The 13,498-nt window shown below is 30.6% G+C and overlaps 1 protein-coding gene across 4 annotated transcripts in view; it reads right to left on the bottom strand.

Annotated features, from left to right (window-relative positions):
* LOC117168809 (KICSTOR complex protein kaptin-like) overlaps positions 1-10,669 on the bottom strand; it is a 38,704-nt gene extending 28,035 nt beyond the window's left edge. For 2 of the 4 annotated variants that reach the window (XM_033354642.1, XM_033354646.1), the window contains exons 1-2: positions 10,564-10,669; positions 4,918-5,074 (exon numbers count right to left, since the gene is read on the bottom strand). In XM_033354642.1, coding sequence (XP_033210533.1) covers positions 4,918-5,042 — 125 coding nt within the window. In that variant the 5' untranslated portion in view covers positions 5,043-5,074; positions 10,564-10,669. Of the gene's footprint in view, positions 1-4,917; positions 5,075-5,156; positions 5,211-10,563 lie in introns of all 4 variants that reach the window. The other 2 variants (XM_033354643.1, XM_033354645.1) reach the window with 2 other exon arrangements.
* Positions 10,670-13,498: the final 2,829 nt, after the last annotated feature.

The raw sequence follows: 13,498 nt of genomic DNA, 5'->3' as shown, positions 1-13,498 counted from the left end.
GTGGTTCGGAACCCACCTTAAGCTGTAGGTCCCCCCATCGTGTACTTGACTGCAACCCAGTCCGTCAATGATGGGGTAAAAACCAGGCTTTGCCCAATATATTTGGTCAGACTGCTCTCATCAGATTACTTGATTGCATTATAAAAATGCGTCCGTGACTGATAATATTTGCCGAGACAGCCCCGTGCAAAATAATCAAATAAAAATCTAACTCTAACCAAAAATTCCTGCGACATATTGGGCAGTATAAGCCTATGATAACATTTCAATACAGAAATGTTTTTATATAATAATAAATAATAATAAAAAAGAGGTGAATGTTTTCACCTCCAACGATCGTGGCCGCTCGTAACTGTATACCTACAAGAGCATCGCAGGAGGTTTCAACTATCGTATTAAATTATTTGAATTAACTTTTAACATTCTAATCTTATCAGTCACTTGACTTAGGCCGTGGCTATGATGCATAACCGATTTTACCCGAGTAAAAGTTTAATAAAAATACTGGAATAATAATAATAATAATAATAATAATAATAATAATAGCTCTCAGAAGCTTGAATATATTCTCCATTTTTCATTGATGGGGTTTGGTGGTCTACTTAGTCCCTCTCCTCTTCGTTATCAGCTTATTTGGCATGGGAAACCCTGTCAGTAGCAATACTACCCCCAATATTGCCGTCAAGATTCAAAGGAAGATTCAAAGGAACTTACACATGGCATACATTGACTACAAGCAAGCGTTTCCTTCCGTTCCGCATGACTATTTGCTTGAAGTCTTAAAACTTTACAAAATCTGCCCACGCATTATTGACTTTCTAAGTCATGCGATGAGGCTCTGGGGTACAAGAATCAAGTATTTTGATCATGGAAAACCAAGGATAACTAGATCAATACGATTTACGACGGGTATATTTCAATGAGGCTCCTTCAGCACACTATGGTTCTGTTGCGCGTTGAATCCATTGAGCAAAACACTAAACATCATGTCTCATGGGATCAGAATTCATGATAAAGAGGATGGTCATCAAGTGACCCATCTTCTTTACATGGGTGACCTGAAGCTGTACGTTAGTTCAGGCCACAAACTGCAGCAAGTGATCGATGTCACAAAGCAGTTTTTCAATGATATCCACATGCAGTTCGGACTAGATAAATGTAGGACAGTGAATTTAATCAGAGGGGAATTAGGGACCGCAGAGTTAGAGAACGAGTTTGAAAATGACATCGAGGCAATGGCTGCAGGCGAATCATATAAATATCTGGGTATTCTTGAATCTAAGGGTATTCAACATGCAATAGTTAAGACAAGCCTAACGACTGCCTTCACTACGAGACTCAGATTAATTATGAAGAGTTTTCTCAACTCGGCAAACAAAATCAGGGCGATCAACACATATGCCAGCGTGAGGACATATAGTATGTCCTCACGTACTCCTTCGGGCTCATAAAATGGTCTAACACCGACCTTGAAAAGTTAAACAGAATTGTTCGCGTAGAAATGACGAAGCACAGAATGCACCACAGAAATTCAGCGATTGAAAGGGTAGTTCTGCCACGACATTTAGGGGGTAGGGGCGTTGTAGATGTCAAAAAACTGTGTGAGTCACAAGTTAAACAGTTGTGAGACTATTTTAACAGCAATCGAAATGTTGCGCTTCACAGTACCATCTGTCAAGCGGATCTTGAATACACGCCCTTAAATTTGTCCTCAGATGGGGCCTTGAATATCAGGGCAGAAATCATAGAGGAATTAGAAATACAATCGAGGCAGAAAGCCATCCATGGCGAGCACCCCAACACGTTAGATCAAAATGAAGTGGATAGCGAGGCATCTAATATTTGGATAAGAAAGGGTGTTCTGTATCCAGAGCCGGAAGGATTCGTCATTGCAATACAGGACAAAGTTGTCAGCACCAGGAATTATCGCAAACACGTGTTACATCAAGACGTGATTGACCGGTGCCGATTATGTGGAGATACCAACGAATCCATGGAGCACATTATTGATGGTTGTCGCGTAATGGCTCAGAGAGAATATACGCACAGACATAATGATGTAGTGGGCATTATACATCAACAATTTGCCCTAAACCTGGGACTCTTAAAAGAATGGATGCCGTTCTATAGATACATTCCAATGCCCGTTTTAGGAAGCGAAGATTACATCTTATATTAGGATGTTACTATCCAAACGGATCATTACATCCGGGCCAATCGATCTGACATCGTGATACGAGAAAAAGAAGGTGGAAGGGTCTACATCATCGACATTGTTTGTCCGCTTAACCGAAATTTGCAGTCAACCTATGCAACCAAGATCCACAAGTATAGCGAGTTAAGGCATGAAGTAAAAACCAGATGGAGGAATGTCAATGATGCATCTATTCATCCCATTGTGATTTCGGCTACAAGCAATGTGCACGCAAGATGCACTGAACATCTTGAATACTGATTAGCTGCAATTGAGAATTCTTCGATGACGAGTAAAGAATTGAAAATGATTTAATTATCAAGGTATATATTTTGAATATATGTAATTTTGAACGCTTTTTTTCAAATTGTTTAATTTGTAAGATGTACAATAGAAAATTCTTCAGTTTTACCGATATTTTTTAAATATGGAATTGAAAATAATTTCATCTGCAAGATTTATAGTTTAAAGGCATGTAATTTTGAATGTTATTTTTTTAATAATTCACTTTTGAAGACTTTCAATTGAAAATTCGTCAGTTCGAACCATTAAAAATTTTTAAGTCTTCAATTCTTAAGATTTAAAAATCATTTTTACTGGTTTTTATGTACAATTTAATTATGAACCTCTATAATAGAAAATCATTCAATTCTGCAGATTCAATTGCCGGAATAGAAACAGATATTCTTCGAAATACATATTTAATAATATTTGGTAAAATGTAATGATTTCAATGTTTGTGAAAATTTAAAATAATTGAGTTCCAAATATTGCAGTTTCAAGCAGAAAAGTCGGGTGTAAAATCAAAATAGCTTGAAAGGGAAAAATAATAATGCATGCTAAGATTCACTCAATGAGTGAATTCACCACGCATCGCCAATTCTGTCTTCTGATAAGTAGTATAATATTTTTCATAAACTTGGCTAGTCGTCTCAAAAATTCAGAACGACTAGTCCATCCACTTCTTGAACTCCCACATTTAGTCGGGAGGACTATAAAACTCCTTAAAAAACACTTGTTTAAACTTGCAAGTTACAATTTGAAGTCGATAGTTAAATTTTGTTTTCATTGTTTTCACAATTGCATGTTTTTCAATTGGTTTTCTAACTAATGATCGTCCTAATGAAAAATCATAGTCATTGATTTGAATTAAAAATAACATTGAACTCAAATAGATGTTTGTATTTGAAAAAGTTTCAGCTGACATAAATAGTATTTTTAAATTCAACTTAAAAAATATTAAACCCTTCAAACTTATCTGTTTTTGCGCTATCATAGTTGCCTTGACATTATCTTCTAAAAAAAACAAGGAAGCAAAAAACGTGTTTATTTCGCTTAGATAAACAAGGAAATACAATCTTTCAACAGAACCCTGATGTACATTCCAAACCTTACATATCGTCTGGGCTAATTTTAAAAACACTAAAACCATGTTCTAATGTTTACGTTTCTACAATGAAATAAAGCATTTAGTCCAACTTTTGCTTCTTTTACTCCAGTAAGTCAAAAAGCTTTTTTCCTTTTGCGAAATTTTTGAGGTAATGGTTTAATTGAGTAACTTTTAATTACATTTAAGTAGAGCTTTATCGAGAGAATTAGGTTATCTTCTCTGGCAAGAGTTTATTAGTTGCTCGATTTTGGCATAAATTGTGGTAAAGATCCATTAAGCTAGCAACTGAACAATCGAATTTCGGCATTCTTCGTAGCTCAGATTTTTTGGTCTTGCTTTAGCCTTTAATTAAAATTTGTAGGCTCCTTGAAAATACCAATTCCGATTTTTGGCTCCAATCCCTAACGTCAAAAAATCTCTGTACCGCGTAGATATGATTTCGCAACAAAAAATATTTATCGGAATTTTTGGCGTTAAGGGTTGGAGCCCAAAAATCAGTTCTGGTATTTTTGAGGAGCACATATGATTCCCAGAAATTCAGCGTGCTTCGTTGTTTGAAATGTTGAATTTTTCTTATAAAGGAGGTTTTTTCAATGTAAGGTTCATTTTTTGGTGATTAACTTATAGATAGGGAACTCAAGAGCCCAAAAAACCCCCTAAATGCTTAAGGATTATCTTGAGGTAATTGGTTTTTGCGGAATTCTGGAGCCCAGAATTCTGTTGAAATTTTATTATTAATATTTTATGATTTAAGATGGTGGAGGTGCAAGGTTATTGTTAGCTTTCACTTCCAAAATATAATTAATTTTTCTAAAACAGTGATAGAGCCCAAAAATGTTCATTGGTGTCAAAAAAAAAGTAAAGAATTCGTGGCTATGAAGGATGCCGAAATTTGATTGTGGAGGCGGTAGCTCAATGGAGCTTTGTTGTAATCGATTTCACAATGATTTACTAGTTTTGATTCATCATCTATTACAATAATTTACAACCAGAGAATTAAAAATGATTTCATATATTATTTTTATGATAATTTGAAATCCATTTTTGTAGACATCCAGCGTAGTCGCAAAGCTTCTTTCAACACAGTTCGAATTCTTCAGTGTTATACACTAAAACTGTTGAAATTGGAATTCTTCTTAATTGTAACACTTTCGCATGTTTACAATCTTGAATATTTCGAATTTGAAAATTGATATTTTAAACAATTTAGCACAAGTAATTTGTTTTAATGTATACAATAAATTAAATCAGTTAAGTAAAACTTGCATTATAATTCTACTCTTTTAAAATATTAACCAATGTTTGTCGCTATTAAAAAAATAGTTATTCTTACCCGATTGCACCGTTGGCTAAAATTTGAGTCTGACGATCCAACGTTTCCTGAATCGCATGGGGCGAATATAGTTTAATAGGAGAATTAAACTGGTTATTCACAAACCTTGGACCTGAGCCGGACATTGTCCTGAGATTTGTTGTGAATTAGTCAGTCTCTGAAATTAAATTATTTTATTGTATATTCTATAATCTAATTAAAAACATATAACAGGAACCACAGTTTATCCCTTTTCTTACCTAATACCTACGTTCACCTTTTCCATGTCAAAGTTGAAAAGTTCCCCAAAACACCTAAAATCGAGAATTTCTACCTAATTTTTTCCTTTTCTCCCTTTTACAACAAGATAAATTTAATTCGGCAAAGAACAATTATTTTCTCTTAAAATTTGGTTCTGAAAAGTCAAATCTACCAAAGAGTTGAGTATTAATAAAAAGGATGATATTCTAAGAAAATTATTGATTTTTCAACAAAGTAATTACTTTTTTTTAAATTAATAAAAATTATAACCATTAAAGAGGATTTATCAACGAAAAATATAATATTTGATATAATAGTTGATTTTTCCAATCAAAAAAGATTTTTTAAACAAGAGTTAAATAAATTTTCAACAAAATTCTTAAATTTTTAAACCAAAAAGAGAAATTTTTTATAATAATTGGATTTTTAACCCAAAAACATAAATTTGCAACAAAAAATTAATATTTTACCGAATAGTTGAATTTTCTGGGAAAGCAGTTGAATTTCCTACCAAAACGATGACTTTTTAACCAAATTACTGGATTGTCAAGCCAAGAAGACGAATTTGTTACAAAAAAGTTTATTTTCAACTGAATAGTTAAATTTTCTACTAAAATCGTTAAATTTTGGATCCGGAAAAGATGAATTTTAAACAGATGAGATGAGTTTTCAGCTTACATGATGAATCTTTATATAAAAAAAAAGTAATTTCGAAATGACACTGACAATATTTCTATAAAACAGTTGAATCTTAAGCAAAAAGGATGAATTTTGTAACAAAATTGTTGATTTTTCAATAAAATAATTAAATTTTCAACCGTGAAGAAGGAATAATAAAAAAATTTAATAATGAAAATTTCATCCAAAAGAGAGTTTAATTTGAATTAAAAAAAATAGTTGAATTTATCCAAAAAGGACGAATTTTCAAGAAAATAGTTGAATTTTCTACCAAAAAGGATGACATTTTAACAAAATAATAATCGTACACTTCTCAAGAAAAATGAATGACCTTTCTATCAAAAATAGTTGGATTTTCTTATTGATATAAGAAGTGTTTAATAAGAAATGAAATCTCTACTTAATCCCCCTTTTACATGCAATTTAACTACTGAACCGCTATGATCTCTGATATATTTAACAGTATATATTTAACATTTATTATAACTGCGTCGAATGTTAATTAAGCATTTAAAATTATTTAAGCAAGAAACAGCAACATTCTTAGAAATAATATCAAATAAAATTGAAGTTATTCGAATTAATCAAGTCTTATTTCATACACTATTACATTTTTTCTTAGTCAGTATGATGTATGATCTAGCAATTTTCTTGACACAATTTTGCGGATTAATATTACGATTATGTTCAGTGAGAGTAGTCATTGTACGTCGCGATCCGTGTAAAATCCTATTTATTACAAATATTGTGCCAAGAAAACGTGAGCGTGTGGTGTGTAAGACAAAATATCTATGAATATGAATATGAAAACTTGAAATTCACACATCGTCATAGGTAATGATAGCAAAAGTGTTAAAATAACTTTCTCGAAAGTTCAGTGATCTTTTGGTATAATTTTATTATCTGTTAAAAATAAGAAACAATTAATATGTAGGAACAGCATCCAAATTCTAATATTAGAAAACGTGATAATAATAATTCGCGAATTTCGCGGAAAAAACGCCACTCTATAATTTCATCGTCGCAGACAGTTTTCTCATAAAAATTCCGAATTTTCTAGCACTTCTTAAACACCTTGTTTTTTACTTTATCAATGTCATCTGAAGCTATTAAAAAATATTCTATATTATTTCTTACGAAAGACTCGCTGACAATGACGCAGAAAGCGATCGTTGTGCCAAATTTAAGAGAGAAATATTTTTCTTAAGAATTAAAAAGTACTTTAGAGAAAGGGGGCATCTTTATAATTTTAGATATGTTTGTAATTTAAGAAAAAATTTATTTTGCCTTGATGTACTTTTTTTGAATTTTCTCGGGCCATCAAACATATTTGTTCTACACTCTCCCAATTTCGGTGAACAGATAACTAGCCCATTAGGAGTATTAAAAAAGGGAGTCTGAATCTCACCTTGCATTTCCGACTTTTTCGTTATTTTTGTATTAAAACCGAACCAGGTGGAAGGAGAAGTAAATCGAAGTATATTTAGTGGTTGCTCGTCGCAAATTTGTATGTTTTTATGAAAAAATGAATTATTTTTTTGAAAACGGTAGATCACAACGCAAAATTATACAGAATATAAATTATGCGATTCATTAAAAAGAGTATTTTTGGGCCATTTTTTTAAAATGCAAAGATCATTGTTATAGAGATGCATTCATCATAACCAATTTCTCAAAAAAAAGTAATTTCACATGTTTATACGAAACGGTTTGTAAAAATCTAAAAATAATTTAAATATATACTAAAGACCTGTCTGTAAACAATAATAACAAGTTATATGCGATCTGTAAATATTTTCCGACTTATTTCTTCTAACAAAATGAATAAAAAATCCAAAATGCAACTTGAAATACGGACTTTCTTTTTTTTTAGCACCCCTTTATTCCGTCCTTCTATTTTCTCATGCTACGCACACCGAATTTCGGTACCTCTAGACATTTCATTTTTCCTCGAGAGTAGGTCAAAGTGAAAGTTTCCACCTTCCGGAAAATATGACAATTATACATATTCTAACAGCATTTCTGTGAGCCGCAGCGACTGGTCCAGTGGTCCAGGTTATTTTTGTTACCAAATTCCTCCGAATATATCTACATCGCACGCAAAATCTTCGTCCCTCCCACTCATTCCTAGTTTTCAATAGTCATATTGGGTTACGTGAAATTGGATTCTTAACGTGATTGAAATTAGAGCAAATTTGTTTGATTTAAAAAATGATTTATTTATAACTTTCGTAAAATTGTAAAAAATTGATTGGTATTTGCATAAACTGTATCAAAATAAGAAATATGGTATTTCCTTTGATAAATGATCCAGAACTAATTGTTTATTAATAATAGCTTTGTCTTGGGCTTCCAATTATAAAATTGAAATTTTGAAATAAAAATACGATTGTTCAAATTAAGGATTAAGTACATCATTATATTGAAATAAAATGTTTTTTTTTTCTGGAAATACAATTACGTATTTAAAAATTCAAACCTATATACTGCCACAAGTTTAATCTTTATTAGATATCAATTTTTGAACCAATTCCGGGTAGCAGTGCTAACAATCAGACACTAATTAATTATTAAGACATTTTTATTTTAAATTAAAAATAGCTATATTTGTCCAAAACAAGAATTTCAATCAAAAAAGTTTTTTCAGTCGAGAAGGAAAAAAATTCAACCAAATTGTTGAATTTTCAACCCTAAAAGACGAGTTTTCAAACAAATAGCTGATTTTAATGAAAAAACATTTTTTAATCCAAACAGATTTTTAAGTCGAGAAAGAAAAAAATTAGATCCAAACTGTGAAATTTTAAGTAAAAAAGGGGGGATTTTTTCACAGTATAGTTATATCTTCTGCCAGAGATGAATTTTCAACGAAAGTTATGAATCTTCAAACATATAATAAAATTTTCAATTTTGAAATATTAATTCTAAACGAAAAATATAATAGTTGATATTTCATCCAAAAAAGATTTCAATTTTGAATGAAAAATAGTTGAATTCATCCAAAAAGGACGAATTTTTAACAAAATAGATGATTTTTCAGTTAAAAAGGAAAAATAGTGTGACCCAATAGGTTGGATTTTCAAGCCAAGAAGAGGAATTTTCTACATAATATTTGAATTTTAAATTCAACAATATAAATTATTAACAAAAAAAATTAATTTATGACCAAAAAGTTGATATTTATACGAAAATAGTTTAATTTTCAACCAAAAATAGTTGGATTTTCTTATCGAGTTCTATTAATTCAATTCATATTAAGCTAGAAATAATGTTTTAACACCGATATGACTAGAAAATAATTTTGAATATAAAATTCTATTCGTGGAATAAAAATACGATTGTCCAAAGAAAGAATTAAGAATATGATCTTACTTAGATCAAATATTTCATTTTATGTAAATTATTATTAGGTGATATATAATTCAAACGTATCTACTCCCGCAAGGTTTATCTTTATTAGATGTCAATTTTTTACGAATTCTGTGTAGCATCGTTGAAAATCAGACACAATAATTTTTAAAAAATGCCGACAAGAAGAAAATTTTCTAAGAAATTTTTCCCTCTATTATTTTCTTAATAACATAATAGATTGTTTACTCAAAAAATAATTTTTCAATAAAAAGACAATGCATTTTTAAATTCAGAAAATATTTTTACTTTTCAAAAATTTCTATAGGTTTGATAAAAATGATCAAATTGACTTTATTAAATAACAATTATAGGTTATTTAAAATTTTTTTAATTTTTAAAGAAAAACATTTTCAAAACATTATGTATTTCCTTTATTAGTTACTATGTATTTCAACATGTTCTAAAAATTTTCCTGCATTTTATACAGTTATTCTTACACAAGAGATATTTCAATATATTTTATTTCTAAAAATTGTAGGAGGGTACTTTATTCATTGTTGACAATTAGCATTGTCATTCAGAAATATGTCAGCACCTCATAAAAATCGTGCATTCTCTAGTCTAATAGTGTCAGCACAGAATGAATGTATACAAGAAGTAGTAAATGACAAAAATAAATAATGGCATGTAATTGAAATTGCAATAAATAATGATGACAGGTGACATACAATCTTAATTATTAGCTAAGAGACAAAAATATGCAGCACTGTGAAAATCAGAAAGCTACTTACACTAACATCAAGATATACAGTAAAGAATAATTTAATATGCTATAATATTATTGATTAAAATAGCAATTAAAAATGTACAATTCTTAGTAATAACGACAATAAAAAAAGAGTTTTTAATTATTTGAAATTGCGACAAAAATTTATAACAGTTATCATATTTGCGAATCACTCAGAAAAGTGTTTCTTGAAATAAAAGAAAAAAATTCTCATAATTATAGTTTAATTTATTGAAATAAATCGAATATTTTAGTAGTATAAATGATCATTTGTTAAATTTAGATAAATATCTTCAACATTGACTCAAAGAATATACTTCTGAGTGAAGTGGAAATTTTTCATTATCTGCGAGAGGACAATAACAAAGCATGAATATTTAGTAACATTGCAAGATAAAAAAAGAAGAAGATGTTGTAGAAGAACAAGACTCAAAGTTGACAGGTAGTGCCGACGGTAATTGAGCGTCGCGACGCCAAGGCAGCGAGTTTCGACTCCCCCTTTTCCTCCCCTGAGTCCAACAGAGAGGGTAGTGATGCACCTCCTTGCAATCCTTTTTTGTCACAACTGACATAAAATTCGTCTGATTACTTACCTTAAAGCTAAACGTATAAGCTCACGTCCTCCGGAAGGTGGACCACACTGAACTCAAAAGCAAAAGCCCGAAAAGCTCGAACGACCACCTTCCTCCTCCACAAAAATACATCTCATCTTACTCTCTCTTCTCTCTTACAATTCCCCATTTTCCCCTCTTTTCCTCCCGTTAATCTTCACAGGCTAAGTTATTTTCGACCCCCCCTGTGTGCGACTATCTCGCACTCGTTAATTCCTGGCAAAAGCAAAGATTCTCAGAGTTCTCGAAAAAATTCTTTACTGCAGGCGTAAGCATTGAAAGTGCTTGGCGATAGCACTAACGGAACGTCCATTAATTACGTAGGGATGCTTTTTTAAAAATGCAGATCCCTGCCCCCTATTATAAAGATGCATAAGATTTGTACGCCCCCCTCTTTCTTATGTGATCTTGTCATTGAGATAAATTAAGTTTTAACATTGGCTTGCCTAAGTGCCTCCCTACGAAGCATAAGAAACAATTCTGGATCATTTCAAGCCTAATTATAATTTTAACAATAAAGTTAACAATAATAAAAATAAATATAAACAATATTTCTCTTCTCGCTGCATAAGTGCGAAGTTTTTAATTTTTTATTTGATATATTTCTTTAACTGTAGAAATATTCCTGAAATCTTGCACAAATCTTAACGCATATTGGTTTTGAAAACTTGTTCCAGAAACCTTTAAACATTATTTTAAGTATCATTGAGATTGTAAAAGATATTACCGATTACTTGAGTACAACGTTTCAACTGCAGTTAACTGGAGTATTTAAAAAAACATAAAAATCCTGAGTTCATTGCATTTTAAATTCATAACCAATTATAATTATACGAAGTTCATGAAATAGATTTAAAAATATTTATCATTGTTCCCAAATGAATCACAAAGAGTTGGCTGTTCTTTAAGTACTAATAGAAAAATGAAAAATGTGTATCTATAATTTTAGTTTATGGACCGAAATATGAACGAATATGTTGTACGTTGAAAATTAGGACACACACGTATTTTTTTTAAATTTAACCTAACAATATTTTTACAATTTTCACAAATAGTAAAAAAACCCACTCGTCACATGGCCTTAAATCATGCCACTTAAATTTATGTTGAGATACAGTCAAATTCGGAAATAACGTTCGTTTTTGGGCTGAAGGAGGTGGGGAATAAACCAGATAGGGTGTCGTTTCGGATGAAAATGACTTTGTTTGTGAACGTCTGTGTAACCACCTCATACTACCCCGAAGCTTTTTTTTACTCCTACCTGCGGCGTGGCCTTAATTCTCAGAAGGGATATATCCAGGGGCGTTATATCCGAGTTTGAGTATTTGAGTGTCTACTTTTCTTACACTATTTCTAAGTCCATAACATTTTATTTTTTAAACTGTTAAATTTATTCCAATAAAAAATTAAATAAAAAAAATGTTCTAAAAAACTATACCTTTTTTCCCCTATTTTTTTAGCAATAATAGGTAATAATGTAGTCTACTTACCATACATTTTTCATTCCGAATTTTTTTGCTTTTTTTTTGGCAGGAAAAAAATTATTTTTGTTTTTTATTCTCAAAACTCTATCGAGTGATATCTATAATGAAGGTTGTAAATGCTGGTTTCATTTAAATAAAAAAATGAAAGAATAGTTTATGATTTCTTTGTCGCAAAAAACTGTGCTTTCATGAAGAAAAATAGGTACATTAGGCATTTGTTTATAATAATTCTTTATAAAAGTGATAAGCATTTTTCAGTTGTAGTTTTTATAATGTTTACGCAATCAATATAGTTGCGATTTCGCATTCATTAATCGTCAAAAAGCAACAATTACAATTTTTATCAAAGATACAATTGAAAACTTAAAATTTGTTAATTTTTGTTTTAATCTTCTGAAAAAAAAATTTTCTCTTCAGTTTCGTTTAAAAAATCATCAAAAGTAGTAAAAATAAAAAATATTTCTATAAAATATAAAAAATGTATTTCTTTTGTACCATTTACAACTGTAATAAAAACCTTTTGAACTTTTTTTGCGAAAACTGCGGAACCGGAAAAATGATCTTTTAACGTTAAACCGGTAAAATAACTTTAACAAGGTTCGTGCAACGCTCTATTTGTTATTTTACCAAACATTACGTGTATATTATACAAGTACTTTAAGAGCCGATAAATCTTGAGTTTCCGAGTTCATGAGAGCAAAAATAAATGAGTCGATTTAGCCTGTCTGTTTATTTCAGTTATCTTGTTCCATTTTTGCGTCTTTCTTTCTTTTCGAAAATTTGAAGCGGGATATTTTTTAGACGACTTTTTCACGGGACATTCGCTTTAGTCACCCACACGCACTACGATACGAATGAAATGTGGCCCACTGGATTTATGGGTTGCCTATAAATTATGCTATGTTCATTTTCAAGTTAGACATATGAGTAAAAAGATGAATTTTAAATAAAAAGAGGTTAATTTGTCTAGCCGAGAAGACAAAATTTCAACAAAATACATGAATTTTCTACAGAAAAAGGCAAATTTGTAACAAAATACATCAATTTTCTGCAGAATTGTTGAATTTCGAAGCCAAAAGAACGAATTATCTACAAAATAGTTTAATTTTTTATCACGGAAATAGAATCTTTTAACAAAAAACGTCATTTTCTTCCAAGTAGTTAAATTTGCATAAGAGTATAATTTCTTATAACCCAAATAGTTGACATTTCAACACAGTAATACAAGGTGATGAATTTTAAATGTAGCTGAAGTTCAATTTTGCATTAAATTAAGTAAGTAACTTAATTTCAACCAGAAATGGAACTTAAGTGCAGTCTCTCCTATCTGATTATACGAGTAATATGATGATTAACTGACAGGTATGTTCAGTTTAGGATGATTTTCATTCGCGCGCTCTAAAATTCAATTTATATACAGTATATATATACAG

The sequence above is a fragment of the Belonocnema kinseyi genome, chromosome 3, assembly GCF_010883055.1.
Source record: "Belonocnema kinseyi isolate 2016_QV_RU_SX_M_011 chromosome 3, B_treatae_v1, whole genome shotgun sequence".
Classification (NCBI taxonomy): Eukaryota; Metazoa; Arthropoda; class Insecta; order Hymenoptera; family Cynipidae; genus Belonocnema; species Belonocnema kinseyi.
Note: the sequence above shows the minus strand (reverse complement) of the source record. Positions and strands in the feature narration are given on the sequence as shown.